The 22499-nt window shown below is 34.7% G+C and overlaps 2 protein-coding genes across 12 annotated transcripts in view; both read left to right on the top strand.

Annotated features, from left to right (window-relative positions):
* Positions 1 to 16275, top strand: part of LOC125669765 (protogenin-like) — a 92315-nt gene extending 76040 nt beyond the window's left edge. For 9 of the 11 annotated variants that reach the window (XM_056162917.1, XM_048904514.2, XM_056162916.1 and 6 more), the window contains 2 exons: positions 7916 to 7958; positions 10394 to 16275. In XM_056162917.1, coding sequence (XP_056018892.1) covers positions 7916 to 7958; positions 10394 to 10942 — 592 coding nt within the window. In that variant the 3' untranslated portion in view covers positions 10943 to 16275. Of the gene's footprint in view, positions 1 to 497; positions 584 to 7915; positions 7959 to 10393 lie in introns of all 11 variants that reach the window. The other 2 variants (XR_008802480.1, XM_056162919.1) reach the window with 2 other exon arrangements.
* Positions 16276 to 20671: 4396 nt separating this feature from the next.
* The window catches only part of LOC125669762 (KICSTOR complex protein SZT2-like), a 99919-nt gene continuing 98091 nt past the window's right edge, over positions 20672 to 22499 (top strand). Inside the window, exons 1-3 of the mRNA XM_048904505.2 lie at positions 20672 to 20929; positions 21038 to 21163; positions 21869 to 22069. Of these exons, the coding sequence (XP_048760462.2) occupies positions 20888 to 20929; positions 21038 to 21163; positions 21869 to 22069 (369 nt within the window). The 5' untranslated portion in view covers positions 20672 to 20887. The remainder of the gene's footprint in view (positions 20930 to 21037; positions 21164 to 21868; positions 22070 to 22499) is intronic.

The following is a 22499-nucleotide window of genomic DNA, read 5'->3' as shown; positions in this document are numbered from 1 at the left end:
ACTAAGGTGTGTGCCCTGCAGCATACAATACCACTACTGACATACTCAATATACAAACAGTACAACTCATTTATAGCACACTGTTAAGGATCCATCAAAATTTACCTCTGTTATTTGTCTGAGAATGAAAATTAGCAATCAATTTATTACAGCGAGGTCCATATCGAGATAGTTTTACACATTCTGCATATTGTATGTTGGTGAAGAATGGGTACATGTTTGTAATATATGGTATTTCAAGGCTTTGCTTAAAGAAATGTATGTATTTAGCATGGTGTGGTCCAGATAGCTTTAAGTCTGTTCAGAAGTTTAGTGTATAGAGGTGAAGCATCTTATTCTTCGTTTTGCATGATGTTGTGAAGCAATCTATTTGCATCACTGGTTGCATGTTGAGATACTTGGTCATATGACAAAGATAATATGCCTTTTTCTCTAACACGGTATATTGGGATCACTTCAGAGAAAATTTTAAAATGTATCACGTATGTGTATTTCAGTGGAGCAGTTGACTTGATCAAATATACAAAAGCAGTTGAAGCACACGGTTCCCTTGTAAGTTAACTCTCAACAAACACCTACACAGGTATTTTGGCATGTGAAATAGAGTCTTGTCCAGTCTATGTACACTGTATTCACCACCAGCCATCTTTCTGTTTTGTGACCTTTGGTAATGGGTTCCTTTTTTCATGTTCATACACTCGTGCATTTTGTCACCAAGGATTCCTGGTTTATTTGTAGGTATTGTTATGGAGGAAAAAAGGTAGATAAAAGGTCTATTGAAAATAGACATGGAATTTAAAAATGTTTTGTTGAAATTTGTACTGTAGGAGACATAATAGAATTGGTTGATTATGAATCTTGTTGCAGGGAAACTTGGGCATTGCCTTGTGCCTTGCCTGTCTGAGTGTATGACTCAATGTGCTGATGATTCATTGTGCTGATGCCTCACCGCTTCTTAGTACATTACTTACTAGTTTAGATATTGGAGTTAGAATTAGGAAGGATCATGTATGGAGTTTGTTTAATGATAATTATAACCCAGTAGAGAAGTTGTTGGGAGTTATTCTGAAATCACCTTCTGTAGACACAAGGTTTAAAAGATCCAATTTTTTTACCGTGTGAGATGTGGTCTCAAGTGGTGTAATTGACAGAGATGTTATTTGCTTGGAGTGCCCAGGATCTGGAGGGGATTATTCACAATCATTGTCATCTTTGCAAGCCAAGTGTCCAATTTGCTTACGCTCATCTCCCGTAGCCAAATGTCCAGTCTGCTTACTCTCATCTCCTGTAGCCAAGTGTCAGATTCACTTACTCTTGTCTTGCTAGCCAAGTGTCCAGTTTGCTTACTCTCATCTCCTGTAGCCAAGTGTCCAGTTCGCTTAATCTCATCTCCTGTAGCCAAGTGTCCAGTTCGCTTAATCTCATCTCCCATTGCGAAAATGAATAATTGTATGAGTATGAAGATTAGAGTCTTTATACACAGGAAATAGAGTGTCTGATTCACTTATACTCTTATGTCCTGTAGGGTTGTGAAGATGAATAATTGTATGAGTATGAAGATGAGTCTTTACACACAGGAAATAGAGTGTCTGATTCACTTATACTCTTATGTCCTGTAGGCTTGTGAAGATGAATAATTGTATGAGTATGAAGATGAGTCTTTACACACAGGAAATAGAGTGTCTGATTCACTTATACTCTTGTGTCCTGTAGGGTTGTGAAGATGAATAATTGTATGAGTATGAAGATGAGTCTTTACACACAGGAAATAGAGAGAGACCTGTACGACAGTGACAGTGGAATATTTGTTGAATTTGACTGTTACTGTGGATTTACAGTAAGTGTGAAGGAGAAATATCGGCAAGTACATGACGTGCTTCAGATAGTTCATTTGGAAAGTTCCCGAGTGATTTTAAAGAGCGCTTTTGATAGGTCGGTTAAATTATAGGTAGGCGGTCCCAAGTATTTGGCATTATATTATCTCGTGCTTAACAAGTGTAAGTTTCACTATTTGATTTCAGTGTAAATTGCACCGTACGTAGCGTGAGATTCAATATCGGTTTTGATTTGACAACGGAGATTTGAGATTACGTTAATAAAATGTCTTGTAAAGTTTATCTTATATATACTAGATATCTGCATGTATAAGAGTGATGGAATATCTTATAAAGAAAAAAATATAAGATGTCTTATAAAAGATACAAGATATCTCGTAAACTTTAGAAGATATAACTTTTATCAGATACCTTATAAATTTTATCTTTTAAACAGGAATAACCGTGTTATACTTATAATCCATCGCAGTATCAATAGGTATGGGAGGGGGAATACAGGGTGAAAAAGGTGAGCTCCGATATGTAAAGAAAAGGCAGGATAGCAATATCCCAGAATTCAAATAGTGCTGAATATTGAAAAGAAAAGAAAAAGACAGGATCGAAAATGCTGCAGGAAAAGGCAGGATCCGCAGTTGCCTCTATATCCCAATAAAAATTGAAAGGTTATTCCCTTAAATTCCTGTAGATACTTGTCAGTTTTAAGTGATTAGAAATTTCAGTACATGTTTCTATAGGCGATTTTGTCCGTTTAAGGTAACTCCATACTCGCAGTTTTATCTGATACAAGTTTGAAAAATGTATTTATTTCCATTAATTAGAGTTAAAACTAACAAATTATTAAATAAAATACATACGTCATCACACTTTTTAAGATACGAGACGTACATAAACAGAATCATCTATCACCGTCAGAAAATTTGCAATTTTCCTTAAACAGCGTTATCAAAATTTCATACAAACTGGTTATTACGATATAGTAGCATTCATAACAATTTCATGAAAGTGTATCTTCACAAAAATATACAAAATGTCTGTAAAAATAAAGGAAATCTATCGCATGATAGACTTGATAAAGAAATCAATAGAAACAGAGTTATTGCTCTTGGATTCAATATTTTAAAACGTATTATTGATTATTCATCTATAATTTAGACTTTTGAAATAGTTTATTTTTAACAAGATTTTTTACAATAACTATCGGGAAAGACTCCAACAAAATGTATGTTCCTATCACGCATAAATGTAAAGAAATCATTGATTTTGCAAAATCTGATGACATCACAGGAGGGTGGAATTACTTTAAGAACAATGCTTTTGTTTTGTTGTCTCTTTCACATTCGCAGTTTCCATATCATTATTTTAAAATAAATCTCTCAGAGGATATTTTTGAAATCTTGCAAAGCATTGGAAAAGATCATGTCGGAAAAATTTCTAAATTCAAATAGTTAGGGGGAAGAGGGGGTAAAAACTCGTAAGTTTCTGTCATCCGACATCGATTACACGTTAGTGGGAAAAAAAGACAACAGACTTTAAAACCACATAATAATACATTTTAATAAACGTTTAATAGTTTCAATGTACACTTTCATTTGTTTTACTTGTTAATCGATTAGTTTCAACATACTTCTTATTTAGTTTTGTATGGGGGGGGTGGGGGGGGGGGGGGTCTTGGTGAGAACTATGCGAACTCAGTTTTCTCTAGCATTGAACATTTGATCTCGCCCCTAAAATAATTTGTCAGATTAAGTAATAAGATCAATAGATATTCTACTTCGAGAAAACATTTATTTTCAACACATGGCATGCTTTGATGTCTTTTACTGTTATATATACCCACATTTTCGTAAGAAATTCGGAAGTAACCATCGCAAGATACTGTTAATTGAATGAACAACGGCAAGTTCTGTGAATTCTAGCAAAAACTAAATTCCCCAAACCACCCCTCTACTGTACATGTAACACATTATTAAAGAAATTCAGCATTTCGTTAGCATTCTATAACGTCATAATAAACCACAGCAAAGGTCGATTGTTAATGTTGCGATACTGGCGTACCTTTGAACCTATATCACTTGTCCACCCCTAACTGTATGTCCATAGGAGTTTGAAATTTTATCAATAAAGTTAATAAACTGCACTTGATTGACCAAGCCTTGAGCTATGGTCAATCAAGTACATTTTATTAACTTTATTGATAAAATTTCAAGTTCCTATGGTATGTCCATGATTGCGATTACCCGTTGTACGAACGTGACACTCGCTTCGTCAAAATATATATATATATATATATATATATATATATATATAAAGTCTCTTTTTTGGAAGTAAAATACAGAAAAAACTCTAAACACTTTGTTGAAATATTTCGACCGTGTTACCGGTCTTCTTCACGAAAACACGACTGAAGAAGACCGGTCACCCGTCGAAATATTTCAACAAAGCGTTTAGAGTTTCTCTCTCTCTCTCTCTCTCTCTCTCTCTATATATATATATATATATATATATATATAACTGACTCGGCCTAAATTGCAATAAAATCAGTAGCAAAGAAATTTTCAACACTTCGTTCGTGTTCAGACCACAGGGGCTCGTCACGAATTGACCCTCTCTATTCTATATTTACATTTATTTGTAAATATAGAATAGACGATGTCAAATTTTAAAAAGACAAATATTTCGTGACCAGTCCCTGTGTTCAGACGAAATATGCTTCTCTTGGATTTTCTTTGCAGTTTCTTGAAAGTCATTTCCCTAAAAATTTCTCGCAGTTCTACAAATTAAAGACACCTTTGGTACATTGTCAGGGGTACAAATATTTCTTCTTAATAAATTTTGTCTGATTTCTCTATTAATATACACTTGATTTCTTTTTAATTTCATACTCGATTAACAAAAGTACATCCGGTGTGAGCATTGCCGGTGTGAGCTTCGTTGGCGACATTTTCGGTGCAAGAGTTCCCATGATTGACAATTTTATAACGTGGCCTTTGCGACGCCTAATTTCTTACTGATTTTACCATAAAATAAACTCTCGGCATGTAATTTTAAAATCAACGTCATTGTTTTAGTTGGTATTGGTTTTCCCTTTTCGCAGTCTCTTCCATCGTGCTAAAAGATTATGTAATGACACGCCAGTGTAAAGACACGTGTGACCATCTAAAACTATTTTTATTCCCGCCCCTTTAAATATTGGTCCAATCGCAGTGATTGTTCTTTCCTTGATGCGTCAACATTGACAGATTTGTTTTGAAACCAACTATCCGAGACCTCAAATGAACTTGAGAAGCTGAGTCGTTCACACTTACTGTAAATTCACAGTAAAATGGATATTGAAATTGCAGTCTAATTCAATTACATTTTGAAATTAATGCATTTTGGTTTTTATATGCCCATCTTTTGTTGGGTTTTATTTTGGTACACATGTGTAGGCTTGCTTTCCCGTCTGTCTGTCTGTTAGCTTTTTCGTGTCCAGGTCATATCTTTCACACTGAGGACCAACACAAAGCTTTGAACAGTATTATAATTATATTATAATTATATATTATTCAGCCATTTGGTTGTCCATGTCGCTGCATTGATACTCTACTCCATCTGTTCTTATAATCATGTCCTTTGTTTGTTGAAGACTTCAGTTTATGCTAGATTTTATGTTCGACAGTTCCGATTCAAAATTTGAGATAGTAGTGCCGATGTTCGCTATTTTTGTTTCTACACTTTCAAGTTTTTTATACACACCATTTACTTTGGACTCCAACGTACGGAAAGTGTTGACAAGTTCCTTAGCCCATGGTGGACATGTATCATTTGTTTGTGATTGCACCAGAGAGACATTTTGTTGATTCTGCGATGCTGCAGTTGGTAATGGTGTAGAAGTAATCATTTCTTGATTGTTCGTATCGATAACTGGTGTAGCTCCTACTGTTGAACTTCCATAGAGCACGTCGTTCACTTCACTGAGAACACTGCTCACAGCCAGGGTACTACTGTCACTATTGTCCGAACTACTAACACTTTGATTTTCTTTTTTTGCGTTTTTTTTATCCTGATTCTTAGGACGAGATTTCCCCATTTGTATCTATAATCGTTTCAATTATAAAGGGCTACCACACACTAAATGTATGTCGCAAGATAAATTGACCTTACACTTATAAAGTTCTCCAAAATCAGGAGCCTCCAAAAACACGTCCACACACCTTGAAATCTAATCATAAACAAGTGTAGAAATATTACCATACTTCATATGTCAGCCTGGTTAGAACACCTATCTAGTAGTGGAACAGGATTCGATCACCAATTGATCCAAAGATTTTTCTTCCTTTCTTTGCTACAATAACTTAGTAATGTCTGTATATATATATATATATATAAATGCTTCTCTGCGACTGCACACTTGTACCTCTACCAAAATTGTAAATTTTGTGATACTGGCTTGGATTTCTAGAGAGAGAAAATCTCAAACTTAAATTTGAGGATTTGGGTTTTTTTTTAAATATTTTTTTTATTAGAACTGTCAAACCTTTAGTAAAATCTCAGACTTAGTCCAAGTTTCGACTTATTTATTTCGAGAAATCCAGGCCTGGAGTTAAGATTCTGACTCCAGGGCGGGGTCAAACTTGGCAAATAATGGTTAGGTGTAAAATATTTAAATGATGACATCTTTATTGGTGTGGATACTAACATGGAAGTAAATGGATATTTAGAAGGAGCCTCATAAATGATTTTGAAGTTCATTTCAGAAAGCCTCTATGCTGCATTAGGACAATTTTGCAAACTTCATGAAAAACTTTAAAACAGAAGAACACCTATGTATGTGGTATGATCTGTCAATTCGTAAACATTTTAAAGTGTCCTTTAAAGTTATTAGAATAAAATTTATTACTTTTAAAACAAAACATTCAAGAAATTCCACTTCATGAAGGGAATATTGACTTATGATAATGTGATCATACAGAGTGTTCCAGAAAGTCTTGCAACTTTATAGTTGCAGGATATAGTACAATTAAAAGTTTTTTTGACTGGATTTTAATTTGAGGATGTTGGTCATCAGGAGATTATTAATTTTCACTTTATTTCTTGTAACAGTTGCAGGATATAGTACAATTAAAGTTTTCAGATCTAACAACATGGAGATTTTGTAAACAAACAAAAATGTGCAAAATTTGATTTCAAAATAGCTAAACCATTTGAATTTTGAGTCTTATACCCTGTTGTTTAGGAAACAGTTTCTTAAAAACAAGCACTGATACTCCATTTTGATTTTAGTTACTTAGTTTCTTAATGGGTGACTGATATATCAAACATGGTTTCTAGTAGAAGATATTTTCATTTTGTGTATTGGGTTTCCTTCAGTTTCTTCTTGCCTCACTGCATGACACATTTTGGAGTCTTTCTTACAAGATCTTGTGTCTGACTACATTTTATGTTTCAGGGATTCTGGTTGATATCAAGATCTTTTCTCTACTTACTACAAGTGATACATCAACAAAATTAGCTGATGGCTACAAATGCTTGGTTTAATGCATTTAGTTGTGTTAACATTTTACCAAAAAATTGAATTAAAGTGTCATTTGGTTAGAAGGTGTGTAATACTTAGAATCAAAAGTAATTCAAAATGCTCCAAGGACACGAGGATTGGATTTATAAATGTTTGGTATGAGCAATAACTATGAAACGTGTGTATCTTGGATTTACAAGGCATGATTAGGTGTTACTTAGAAAGAATCTAGTGGTCAAAAATACTGTTTTCAGATTCATCCAGTTTTAGATGAGCAGCACAGAGTGTATTGCTGTATTTGTTTACTCTATTGAAGATGTGTATGAATTGAGTCTGTCCGCACAGGTTAATCAAGGAGAAGGGTAGCAAAACTCACCTCTACAGACCGTGCATATCCTATACAAATGATACAATGCTCAACTAATATGGCAGAGAAATTTGACAGATACTAAGAATCCTTATATATTTGTGAATTCATGACAGCTTTAAGTGTTCCAATTACATTTGCTATACTTATACATGTATTAAATAATAAAGATGCCACCTGTTCTAACTGTCATTAAATATTGTTCATTTCATTTTTCAGGCGCTGTTTAAGAACACCTGATGTAGAAATTGAAATGCCTCCAGTAAGTACTCCTCTGTTTATGGAATACTAAAACAATTTAATTGAATGAAATTTTTAAGGTCACTTGAGTCACTCAGGTGACTTATTGCTATCCGTGCCTGTGCATCATTCATTGTAAACATTTTCAACTTCTGATGAAATACCATTAGGCTGTTTTTTTTTATTATTATTCCGTCAGACGGAATGTATTATGTTATGACACTGTCTGTCCATGTGTCCATCCAAGGTAAAATTTTCTGGACTTTTTTCCATAACAGATGTATGTATAGTGTTGAAATTTTGGTCACAATTTCTCCCTCAAGAAGCATAAGAGTGAGTTTGCTGGACTGGTGCACCGTGACCTACTTTAGTGCCAAAAGTAGGTCAAACAGTTTTCCAGATTTTTTTCATTATGGATACAGGTATTGCCCTGAAATGTAGTCATAACCTTCCTCTCAGAGAAATACAGATTCAGTTTGTGTTTCTGCTAATTGTTGCACTGTGACCTACTTCAGGGCTGAAAGTAGGTCAAATAGTTTCCTGGACTTTTTCTCATTAAAAAGATCATCTTTTAAAAACTTCTTTATTAATTCCCAGACACCTAGGAGACAAAACTGTGCAGTCATGCTTAGCAAGGAGGCTTCTACCAAAAGTGTGTAATTCATGGTTACTGGGTCAGGGTTGGGTGCTATTTCTGGGCTCTATGGTTCAAATAGTGAAAATACATTATTTCTTGACTCCAGTACACCAGATTAGCAAACATCAATGTTTATAGTAAGGATGAATGTGCAGGTCAAAATTGTGATGATCATGATCCCTGTGTCAGGGGCTTTGGTGTTAGGTTTCATCTCTTTTTGGCTCATGTAGTGAAAGGCATTCAAATTTAAAATGATGCAGACAACAAAAGATTATTCTTTACAAAGATTGTTGATGACCAGAAAATATGTCTTAACCTGGGTTGAAGGTCCATATGTCAAGGTCAAAGTCAACTAAAAAATTATGTTAAAAATATTAATTCAAGGTCATAATTTTGTAATGGACAGACAGTAGAAGTTCATGTTTGGCCCAGAGGTTGCTTATGATGGTACAATTTGTTGTGACCTTGATCTTTGGTCAAGAAGATCATTATTGGACAAATTCAGAAAGATTTGTCCAGGCAATAACTCTGTTATGGAGAAACATTAGAATAAATGAAAAAGTTCAGGGTTTGAAATATGCATTACACCATCAAAATACAACACCCCTGATTCAAAAGACTGACCATTACAGCCCATGGGCCACTTTTGCTAAGTCTCAGGTCAGGTTGTCTGAGGTTTTTAGCTCACCTGCGCTAAAAGCTCAAGTGAACTATTCTGATCACCCGTATTCCGGCGTCCCTCCGTCTGTAAACTTTTAACATTTTTGACTTCTCAAAAACCACTGGGCCAATTTCAACCAAAGTTGTCACAAAACATCCTTAGGTAAAGGGAATTCTAAATTGTTAAAATAAAGGACCAGGCCACCTTCCAAGGGGAGATAATCAAGAAAAGGTTAAACATGGACCCCGGGGATCGGATGGGGCCTCAAGGGGGGTCCCTAATCTTATTCAGAGATGAGTAAAGTTAAAAATCATATGATTTGGTGGGATAGTGCACCAAAATTGAATGAAGAAAAACATGGCAGACCACGAGTCTACATTCACTTTATCAATAGTCCATATTTCAACTTACAAAGAACATAGATTAATTCTAAAGAAGCACATGTATTATTTTGATATAGGATTAATGACAATTACTGACAAATACTTGAAATGTACTATAAATTTGCTCTTAAACTGAGATACACAAACGGATCACAATCGTCACAACAAATTGAATGGTGCAGAGAAGTCAGCATTAGATATATACATGTACTGTGTAATTTTAAAACTTATCTAAAAATGAATTGCCGTTATTATGCCTTTCACATGGATATAATGGATCACATTAAAGTGTAAAAGTTATTACGATTATAAATATTGAAAATTCAAACCACAAACAAGCATTTCTGGATTTTTGAAATAGGATGTTGTCAAACATTCGATCAGCAGAGTAACTATGGTAAATTAAAAGAAAAGGTGGTGAAATTGAATCCCCCAACCCCAAACTGTAAAAAAAAAAATGCAGTCAGCAGATCTGTAAAACAACTACATGTAATATTTTTTAAAATGGCCTTACTCCTGTGCATACAGGACACCTCTTTATCAAAATATTTTTTTATCTGTATACTGGGAAATCTTCATGTCCTTTTTATTTAATTTTACCTGCAATGGGAAATTGTTTTTACTAGTCTTTAGAAAGGTCTGTATTAAATGATAATTAACATATAACTAAACAATGACAAGATGGACTATAGAGTGGGTATTGGATAGCAGAAAAAAATGTATTTGGATGTTTGACTCAATCTTAAATGATTAATTGATTTGAAGCTTTGTTGTAGATAAGAACAACTGGAGAATCCAGAGCCCAAGAGTCCTTAGTTACTGAGAGTCTGCCTTTACTCCCATCTTTAGAGAACCAGTTTCAACTCCCCAAAACCGTACCAAACGGAAGAGCAATACCTTCCATGCATGATAATCCTCACTACAAGTCCAGTGAGAGTCCGTCTGTGTATTCTGAGTGTGAACATAATACAAGTAATTATAACACTGACAATGTCAAAATTCAGGATCCAAGTAAGAAATCGGCATTTCCTGGTGATTCACAGACTGCCAAGGATGGTAGTTCTGCTCAAACCGTTTATGTACCACACACAGTGGCCATGGGGCTTCAACAGGGAGAGAGCAGACAGGAATTGTCTGTTTCTTGTGATTCTGAAAATTTGCATTCTGCAGAAATTGGCTCATATTGTAGAGGAGATGCCGTGGATAACAGTGCAGCTGTAAAACCGTTATGTGAGAGAAACTCCTTGTGTGTGTCTGATATGTCAAGTGTTCAGAATAATGCATCCTCAAAAGATGTAGATGAGTTTGGTTATTACCCAAATTGATCTTCAGATTTGTAATGTATCATTTATTTTTTGTGAGTGTTCCAACTTGTTCAAAGACATTCCTCTGTAAAACTTGCTTTTGATATCTGTCCACAGTCACTTCTCAGGGTTTTCAGGTGAAATATTCTTGATGATAAATTAGTCAATCCTAGAAAATTGTTAAACATCACCAATATTTGTGCGAGAGGAATATCATTTCTGGTATGAATTACTTTACTAGTAACTGTCACTTAGGCCTTTTAAACTAAGACTTTAGGAAGTGAATGAAATAGAAGGGGCATTGTTTTGTTGTCAATTTGTTCACATGACAGCTTAAAAGATACCAAATTGAAATCACAGCCAATGTTTCTAGCATACTGAATGTGTAATACTGAATGTGTAATTTGTAGAGGCCAATTTAATGATGGAAGAAGCTTTTCATATGGATTAGTTTGGATGGTTAGACTACTAAGGGAAGTAACTTGTATTTTTGCTGTAGTTCTTAAATTAAGATGCATCAGTTGAATCTTAAACTTAGTTTAAACTTTTAGTTTTATTAATGATTATGGTTAAAGTTACATACAAAACTATCATAATAGCATATTTGTACAACAAAATAAAAATTTTCAGATTTAGTGCAAATATTACTTAGAATATTCAATTCAACCCATTTTGAAACGCCCTCTAGCTCTGCCACAGCTGTAGAGGACAAACTGAATGACAGACCAATTGTAAGTTGAAGCGTGCTACTTGAAGGCATGTAGTACAATATAAGCAATACATTAAATATCATTATCAAGAATCCACTATTAGACATCTAGTTCATTCAGTATTAATGTTTTTGGACACTTCAATGATTGTCATGCTTGTAAAACTTCTCTTCAGTTATTGTTAAGTCATTTATTGCCTACTAATTTAAGACTTCTGGTAGTTCTGGTGAGATGCTATTATAGAATGAAACAGCTGGAGAAAGAAGTGAAGGGTAATTGAGGAACATGTCAAACATATTTATGTTTATTGTTGGAGTGCAATATTAATTACAAAATTAGCATAGACATAGTAGTTTAAAACTTTGGGTGAGCTGACTTTAGGATTAGTGGGGGGTTTTTATGATCTATTTTCCGTCCATTGTATCCCACATTCCCATGCTGAATATTATTTCACCTTTTTACTGATGTGAATGGAAATGTTATGGTTTGTAAATGTTGTGGAAAATGAACACAAATCCAAGTATTATTTGGCCTGTAACCACAGTATTTTGCCAGTCGTACATGTATGGCTACCACAGTATTTTGCCAGTCGTACATGTATGGCTGTATATTGGAGGGTACTGGTGTGTTACTTCGGAAATCTGCTTAAAATCTTATTATTAATCTATGATGCAGTATAATTGATATTAAGATATTTCAGCTTTATAAATCTAATGCAATCTTCTAAACTTTACCTCTGTCCCTGCTTTTTTTAGAAAAATGTTTACAACTCTCTTTAAACTAGTACTAGGTGATCGAGGATGCACTGCATATTTGTATTTCATAATATGGAACACATTGAATTTATCATGAAGTTAACCTTGAATAGAGACAAATTAGTATGTGCCATAACAAATATTTCAATATTTGTATTTCTGTTATACTTGCCAAAGAAAAGGATTAACCTAACAGTATTTTTCTTTTTATTCTGCATGAAAATGGTTTTATCAAATTGGGGTTGATTAGCTAACAGCTATAACCTAGTTGTTAGGAAAAGATCAAGATTTGCAGAAGCACTCTGCTGACAGATAATAAATTGAACTTTTTTTATAGCATAAGGTTTAGAATTTGAGTCCATGCTATCATATGAATACTTCATCTTGTAAAAAATGTTTATGCTATTGTACCTTTAAAGTGTCTCAATGCTCGACTGCCCCATCATTGTTACCTTATAATGTAACAATGACTTGCTTGCAAAACCTTGTTAGAGCATTTTTAATTCTTAATTTACGAAAGTTATGCATAGTAAGGGTACCTGCAGACCTTCACACAGTCTTACTAATGCATACATCTGATACTGTATGTTGTGTATGCTGTGCAACAAATAAACAAATTCTTATGTAACAATATGTATTTTTGGATATGATGTATGCCTAATTAGAAAATTCATTGTTGACAAAAATATCATGGAGTATTGAGACACTTTAAACGAAATGATATTTTTTATCAAGGATTTAAGTTTGTTTTGAGATAATGAGACTACGAATTTGAATTTCTTATTTGATTGTTCACCACTTTAAAACTACTGTAGCTTCCCTATAAAACACGAGTGCTTGTTTTGGTGAAAATGTCATTTTGTCAAATAGTACATGTATAGAATTGTGGGTGTGATACCTCTGAAGAGCTTTATTCTATGATATGAATGATCATAGATAAATAAAAGTGAGATTTTAATTTCACAAGAGGGGTCTCTTGCAAATTACTACAAGTATTGATTACTGGCTTATGATAAGAAATCTGCTGTAGTTATTGGTGGTGAAAAGTTGTGCGTATGAACAGGTACAAATGTATACATATAGTTTTACTTGTTTTAGTCGTGTGCTCCCATTTCATTAATTTATGATGAGTCAATATATTGTTTTATTTTGTGGTTTTTTTATTTTGGGTTTGTTTTCGTTTTTGTTTTTATTGTGAGTAAATGTTAGGATTTTACAATGTCAGTGTTTGCATATGTTGAGAGAAGAGGTCTACTTTTGAGAGGTTTGTAGGGTAGTTGGTTTCTTTAATTGTCTTTCTTCTGATAAAAATGATTATCCAAATATCTCTTTATAATGATGTCATTGTAGAACTGTTACATAACACCTGTATTATCAACACAGATTCACACTGCATGGTGGCACTACTGATATATATAAACCTGGGTCAGAGAACTGTTACATAACACCTGTATTATCAACACAGATTCACACTGCATGGTGGTACTATTGATATATATAAACCGGTGTCAGAGGTTGTGATCACCTTCATTTGATTATTTAGAGAATAATTCCTCTTTGATATAATCTTTTGATTAGAGTGGAGTTACCCGGGTTTTTTTTATAAGATTGATTTAATCGTGTTTACTTTTATTTTCCCCTTTTATATTTATGTATGCACATTCCTAAATCAGTTGGAACAATTATTTGTATATCTTTTTGAGTTATAAATATCTCCACAGTTTTGACATTGCATCTCTTTGTCATGAGTAACAGATACATGTACATGATACCTCTATATAGAGGGGAAATGGTGCTGATTTTGACCACCTTCTATACCACAGTTCTAGGTTGAAACTTGGTTTTCAAGGTAATTCATGTTGTAAGAAATATTAAGTTTCATATTGTTTAATCTGTGTACAGTATTCACATAACCATTTTTTAATTTATCGGAAAAATTTTACTTGCTATTTCTTATAAAAACATTCTTTTATAAATTAGTACATGTATTTGCTTTTAGACTTGTTTATTGTGATTTTATGTTGAGATAATGTGATAATCACGGGTTTTGTGACAGGATTATATAGCTATATAATATACGGTAAAATATCTCTATCTCAAAATCCAAGGGACCTCGAAAAAACTTCGAGATATCCGGGGGTTCGAGATATCCAAAATCGATCTTGGAAATTTTTTTTGAAGGAGGATATTTGATGCATAGTATGGGATTTGCATTATAAACAAAAACCCTGTTGCCGTTTCTTATAGTTTAATAGAGGGCGAAGCCCTCTCACAGCCCGAAGGACCGTGAGAGCGGAGCTCTTCCTATAGGTAACACATATATACATGTTTAAAAGGAAAATATAGGAAAACAATGAAAAATTAAACCATTCCTATGGAACTTGAAAATTTTGGTATTAATGGCGTCGATTCGAATACTATCGCGTGGATATGTATTTCTCCATTTTGAATCTCATCTACCCTAGTTCACGTCGTTTTGAGATGTTACATAAAATTCGTAAAAGCATGTAAATCTTATTTCCTTAATCATATATAATCACTCCACCATTAACGCCATGTTTGTTGTTGTGGTTCAAACGCTATGTTTGTAAATTTGTTAAATAACGACGCTGAATATGACGTCACAATGTACTGTTTACATCAACTGCATTATATTTCCCGCGTTCAATATATAGGCGGATCAAATATCCAAAATTAGGATGCTTTGATACAGCTCCATCCTCGTGCTAACTTCTGGTTGTTTTTGTTCTGTTTTGGATATAGATACTAATGCCAAAATTTGTTTGCTTCGCCCTCAAACACGGTCACGCCGTAAAACATATTACAATTTAATAAATCAATATTGTGGAATTTCAAAGACAAACATTTCTTTTTTAAATATATATAAACATCCATTTGAATTCACAATGTGTTTCAAAATTAAGATGATCGTGCCTGTATACTTACTTTAAGTTTACTGATGCCCAGGCTAGACTGGGATGTAGTTATTGCGTTGTAATGAAAGAACCTATCACATAAGAAACAAAAAAGACGGATTTAAAAAAAAACAACTTTTAAATGTTTATTAAATAAATTTTCGTGTTTTCTCTGTACTAGTTTTAATGATGAAGCGTGTATTATTAAATGCATTATCGTTATTAAAAGCATTACCTTCAAGCGTACTTCGACGATTTTGTGCGTTTATCTATCCCACATGTTAATGATAGAGCGTGTGTCATTCAAAACACTGTCCCTGGAATCGGGTGTGTTAGTTCATAATTGGCGGTGAACTTTAGCCGTAATGTGGAGAGGCTTCACTAATCACCCAGGCTGTTGAACCATTTATTGCGACCTGGGTCTACTCGGAAAAGGCGAGCGTGGATTAGCGGTCATTAATTATAATTGGTGTAGCCGCGGGTGTGAATGAGTGACTTAACGATGCCAGGTATGGTAAGCAGAGCAGAAAATTGACTGCACTTCAAGATAAACCAGGTGAATTTAGGGTATGGGACCTTGAAAATACTTCGACATAAGCGGAGTATTCGAGATTACCGTGTTCAAAATATCAGAAGTTTTTTTAATCATTTATATAGGGAAAACGGCCGGGACCGGTGGTCGACTTCGACTCAAGCGGGGTATTCGAGATAAACCATATTCGAGATACAGATATTTTACTGTAATTATAATACTGTTCAAAGATTTGTGTTGAATTTTCATATGAATTCAGATAATATTGACAACATTCGATAGACAGATTTTAAAAGCTTTAAGCTGAATGATGGTTAAATGTCATGATAAACCGTTATATTTTTCATATTGTGCTATACAGTTTTCTCATTTCTTATCCATTGTATACACACATATTCATGTTTACCAATGTTTTGTCAATAATAAACCTATGCTTTTTCAATGTTATTTTTCTTCTTGATAAAAGCACTGACCAATGAAACCTATATCTAACAAAATATATGGATTAAATGTCTCTAGGTTATGTGTATCATGGGGGATATATAAATAACGGACGCATGGGATAATTTCTGCATAATACCTGGACATTCCTTAAGTAGATGTATTATATATATATAATTTCATCAACAACAAAATTCCTTTTGTTCTTGCACACAACCCGAGAAATCACAACATATTCAAAACAGCCAAGCAGTTATTCCCTATTCTTCAACAATCAGAAACATTAAATGACCTCGTTCAGCCCACAGATATACTCCACAGCAGACGTCAACCACCAAATTTGAAAAAAATTCTCACTAAAGCCAAATTTACATCAAACCCCGAAAAACCAGCAATCTTCAATTGCGAGGATCCACGATTCGGTACTTGTCAATTTATACAAACCGGCCACTCCATAACATTCAAAAACGGAATGAACTTCAATGTAAATTCAACTATGACGTGTAAATCTAAAAATCTACTTTATTGTATGACGTGCCCTACATGTGGAGAAAACTATGTAGGTCAAACAGGAACCAAATTGGCTGACCGTGTTCGTGTACATAAACAACAGATCAGAGATCCTACAATAAGAAACACACCGTGTAGCGGACATTTTGATTCGTGCGGGGAAGGCAGTTTTTATATTTTCCCATTTTACAAAGAAAAAGAGGAAAATGAACAATTACGCAAAGCCAAGGAAAACTGTTTAAGCCGAAACTAAACTGTTAATATTTTTACTACATGTTATTTAACATGTACATTTTACATAGAATGTCTCCTTTAATGTACAGGAATTCAGAGGCGTTTAAAACTTATAGACTAAACTGTTTTAAGTATGTCTGTATTTTTAAAAGTGCCTAACATTAACATTGTATAATGTTCTGACGTCACAATCATGACTGTATTATGTTTAACGTTGCCCACATAGCGTCACGAGGATGACGTCATAATGGAACTTGTTTACATTGTTTAAAAATCTACTGACAAGCCCGCAGGGCGAAAGCGCTATAGATAAAAAAGTTTTGAGTATTGGATTTTATTTTTTGACTATATATAAATTATGTATTTTATGATGAATAACTAATAAGTGCTTCAACTTATTTTAATGTTTTTCCTGGGTTCGGATATTTGCACAAAGGGGTCATTTAGTTGGGGGTAACCCATATTTATATTGATGTGCAGTATGTATGTATGTTTTATGTATTTCACTTGATTTAAAGGCTAAAGTATTCTATTTTGAATGAAAGGACCATAGTGCACTTGGTAGACATTTTCATTTATATAAGTGAAAAGGTGAAGATAGCAAACAGTGGTCAATCTCACAACTCCAACAAGGAATTCAAAATAGTAGGGCAAACATGGACCCCTGAATATACCAAAGGTGGGATCAGATGCCTAGGAGGAGAAAACATTCCCTATCGACCAGTCACACCCGCCATGATTCCTATATCTTTATCAGGTAAACAGGAGTAATCAATAGTCAAAATCAGTGTGTAAAGAACAGCCTAACAATTGGTATGAAACGTGTCAGATAGCATTTGACCCAAATGACAGGTTGTATTGGCAAATGAAAGAAGGCAAAGGTGAGCAAGCTCACATACCCCATGCCCCAACATTGCTTGACAATGCCTTGCATAATGAATGGTAACGCTTTGCATTACTGCAAGAACAGGACAGATGGGCTCAAAATTTTAAGTTCAATAGGTGCATAACTCCCACAAAAATTATTGAATCAACATTTTCTGGGAATATGCACATCTACACAGTGTGTCCTTGTTAGCTTAGTAACAGAGTTTCACGAAATTCTGTTGAGTGGTCTTAGAGGAGTTGCGCTAACAAGAACAGGACAGAGGTGCTCGAAATTCTAAGTTCAAAAGGGGTATAAATCCCACAAAAATTATTGAATCAGAATTTTACCTATACAGTGTGTGTGTCCTTATTAACTACAAAGTTTCACGAAATTCTGTTGAGCGGTCTCTGAGGAGTTGCACTGACAAGAACAAGACAGACAGGCTTGAGATTCTAAGTTCAAAAGGGGCATAACTCCCACAAAAATTATTGAATCGGAATTTTCTTGGAATATGCACATTTACACAATCTGTCCTTATTAACTACAAAGTTTCACGAAATTTTGTTGAGCGGCCTCAGAGGAGTTGCACTGACAAGAAGGGGACTCACCGAGTGACGGACGGGTCAAAAACAGTATACCCTCTGCAACTTCGTTGCGTGGGGTATAATATTAGATCATTATAAAGACCATAAAATTTGCGAAATACTGACTTTAAGTTTAAATGAGACTGTTGAAATCCCTGTAACATCAATTTGTTTGTCAGTAGCTTGCCTCGATTTAAAAACTGGTCATATGCAGAACAAGCTCATGTGTATCGAATCAGTTGTGAGACATAAGTATCATATGGAGGTGATAATGGACATATTGCTACATAAATATAGGAAGTTGACGATGGGAGAAGCTGAAGTAATTCCAATTTTCATAAAGTTGAGTTGTTAGTTTGCGTTTCAATGTTGAAATATACCCCCCCCCCCTTCTACCTGACTAAGATATGGACTGCACAGAAACATTTTATATAGTTGGGGTCATTTTTTCAATGTAGAAACACGACCCCACCTCTTGACCGAAATATGGAGTGTACAGAAAATCTTTTGCATATTTGGGACATATAGTATATGACCCCTACATTATACTACCTGACCGAGATATGGGTTGCAAAGTGTATATTTGGGATCATTTCCAATGTTGAAATATTATCCCACCAGGGGTGAATCCAGGAATTGCGATGGGGGGGGGGGGGGGGGGGAGGCACTTTATGAGGCAGGGGGTCTATAGGGGCCGCCTTGAGCCCCCCCCCCCCCCCCCCCCCAAAAGGTGAAATTAATAAAAAGATTTTGTCATTTATTTCTCCGAGAGTGGAAGAAATTATTGCTTCTTTTATCATTTACATTTTTCTAAACAAGAGACAACGATTTACCTTAAATTTGAAAATTTTAAGGGTGAGGGGCGCCCCCCCCCCCCTTAATCCGCCACTGTCACCAAAATCTGAAAATATGAAGAAAACGAACGACAAGAGACCAATTCACACGAAATGTTCTAACTTTGTTGATCGAAGTGTTTGAGCAAGTGGTAGGGGATCTGACCGAATGCTATATTTCTCAAACCAGAATTTATTGCGTCACCTGATAGACTATAAAATTCTTAAGAATTATCTGCATAAAGAAGACTATGGGCCATTTTCTATTCCCTCCTCACGGACATATTCACTCTCCACAGTTAATTGCCGTAAGGGTTGGTTGCACTCCGCGTTAAATCCTGCGTAGGAATGGTTGTATCCAAATGACGTTTGGCCACGGTGAAAAACTCAATATCATAGCCCGCAGAATGATTAATGCTATCACCAATTCAATTAATGCGCACAATAATTCAGAATTGGGGATATCATTAAAAATAATTTGAAGGGATCTATAGTTGAATTGTTGTGCGCATCAAATGAATGGATAATATCTTTTTAAAAAAATAATAATTATAGCTTCAATTATTTGAGTTTATGTTAATTACAGGCTTTGGTAATTTCCCTCTTCGTTTGGTATAGGCAATATTGAATAAGGAAGTGAAGCTCATCTTCAACGAAATACCCTGTACATTTTTTGCAGATGAATTCGTTCACTGAACATTGTCAATAATTAAGTTGTGTGATGACATTCATTCTGAATCTGCAAATTGTCCCTCTACATCTATGATATTCTTCACATACAAATTTTGGTTGGCAGCATTTTAAGGGGAACAGATTGAGACATGTATCTTACATATCATGTCTTTGGGTCAATCTGATTAAAATGACATCATTAAATTTGATCCGCCCATATGTAGATCGTTGTGTTGCGATCTACTTGAGCGGATCAGAGGATCTCATTGTAATCAGATTCTCTCTGGGTAAAGTGGAAATTTCTCTTGCCCAGTGACACAATATTTTCATAAATAGAATATTAAAAAGTTTTGAAACAACTGAGGAATATCAAGATGCTTTATGATTATGGTGTAACTTTACTACATAGAGATAGGCATCTTTCAAAAGTGGGAATTCACCCAAATTTTCTAATCTATAACAGATGCAGACGCGACGGTGTTTACCCCAAGCGAGAGAAATATATCTAATGGTGAGCAGGTTTTTATTTATTTGATATACATGTGTGCATTTCAGAAGATGGGGTATGTTTCTAAATCTGCCACTTGTCCTCGTATGAGAAGCAGTATTAAGCTTGACGACTAAACCCCCCCCCCCTAAAAAAAATTAAAATGAAAAGAAATAAATATTACAATTTCGTTATTTAGCGAGGGTGAACCAGAGTGCGACTCAGTGGTACCTGTGGTTGAATCATATTCCCCGCGAAGTAAAGTTCGAGCCGCTGACACGAGACTATTGACCTATATTTATGTTATGTTGTAAACACGATGTGACTGAGTGGTAGGCCGAGTACTGCAGCGTGCGAATAATGAAACTTGATGCAGACTCTATAGATGCATAGTTGAAGAAGATAATTTGGATAGTTGATCAAGAATGAGAGAATCGGACAGCGAGAGTGATGGCAATGAGGAGAGAGTAAGTTATTGTACTGGAAAGCGAATTTCCTCTGTTATTATGAAAATAATGATAAAGAAAAGCAGCTGATTTTGGGGGTAAATAAGAATGGGATTTGTTCTGTTGTAGTTGCTGCCAGCGAAAGACGTCTATCTTTTGATGAAGAAAGATTATAGAATATCAAGAAACATTAGAGCGTCATGGTTTTTTCAACACATCAACTCAGTATTGGAATTTTCTCCAAAATCATGTTTGGTCAGTGTTATTTTGTGTGTCAAGCGTCATTGTTATCGAAACTGAAACGTTACTGAATATAGAATTACATATCTGAGTATTTACACAAAATACTAATTAAAAGTATAAAAAAAAAAATGTTCAAAAGTTTCTATAACAGGTTGGGAACACTATAATCCCCTACTGCAAGGTATTCTCGTGAAAACGCGATTGTCCCTCTCTAGTGAGAGTAAATATATCCCACACAACCGAGAAAATCACCTATGGAGTACATCTCTTTATGTTTCATGCGAAAAGAAGAAAATGTGCTATAATGATTGATACTTCTGCAAATATATAAATCAAAACAAAAACACGATGTGCATTGGATTTCTGACTCCTTCTCTTATACGCAGTGCTCAATGTTGATATGAAATTTCTTGACTGTGTTGTCAATTTTATATAGATAATTCGCGTCATGTTGAGTGTGTGTCGCACTTATTCAGCATTGCACGGATTTACCATTATTTTCAATAAAGACACCAAAACACCTGTTTATGGTGTTTACTTTCTCGCTAAAGAGGGATAATCGCATTTTAGCGAGAAGATCTCACTAGAGGGGAAGTATTCCCAACCTGTTTAAATATATCTATGTCTACAGGGAAAATATCTAAAACATATAGCAAAGAAATTAGGTTTGTGGGTAGTTCACTGAACATTAGCTCTAATAGCAGTTTGTGTTAACAGGAGGAGACTACCAAGGAGCTGACTGTGGTGGGGGTTACATTGGAAGAAGAGGCAGTGGTGTCCTTCAGGAGTGACGACTCCCCACCATCACAGACTGGGAGCACCTGTTTCCGTCTAGTGCCATCAACTGTTGTCCATTTCATTGCCAAGAGATACAGACTTGTTTTTGTGTTAGACTTCAGTCCTTCAGCACTTTCTGTAGTATGTCTGACTTTCATTTTACAATATTTCTAATGAGACATCGCAAGTATGCAAAGTAAATTACTCTAACCAAAGGCAGATATTGACTCTCTGCATTAAGTAATTCTAATGTAACTGTTTTGTTATCTGCATTTTGATTGGCTAATGCACTGATGTTTGAGGCTATTAAACGAGCATTAACAAGAGGGAAAGCTTTCCACTGTGACATCTTACTAGACTGTAAACATTTCGTATCATGTTTCATATTCAACAAAAATGTAAAACTCAACAAAATAAGATGTAAAACATCAAGCAAATTCCATAAATTGCAAGCTGCTTACGCATTGCTGGTAGATATCAGTTTGCGACCATTAAATCATTATTAATAATCACAAATAACACATGCAAAGATTGATTTATTAACTGTCACTTGATATAGTAGCAGTAAATG

This window comes from Ostrea edulis, chromosome 4 (genome assembly GCF_947568905.1).
Source record: "Ostrea edulis chromosome 4, xbOstEdul1.1, whole genome shotgun sequence".
NCBI lineage: Eukaryota > Metazoa > Mollusca > Bivalvia > Ostreida > Ostreidae > Ostrea > Ostrea edulis.
The sequence above is the reverse complement of the archived record's forward strand: the minus strand, read 5'-3'. Positions and strand labels throughout refer to the sequence as shown.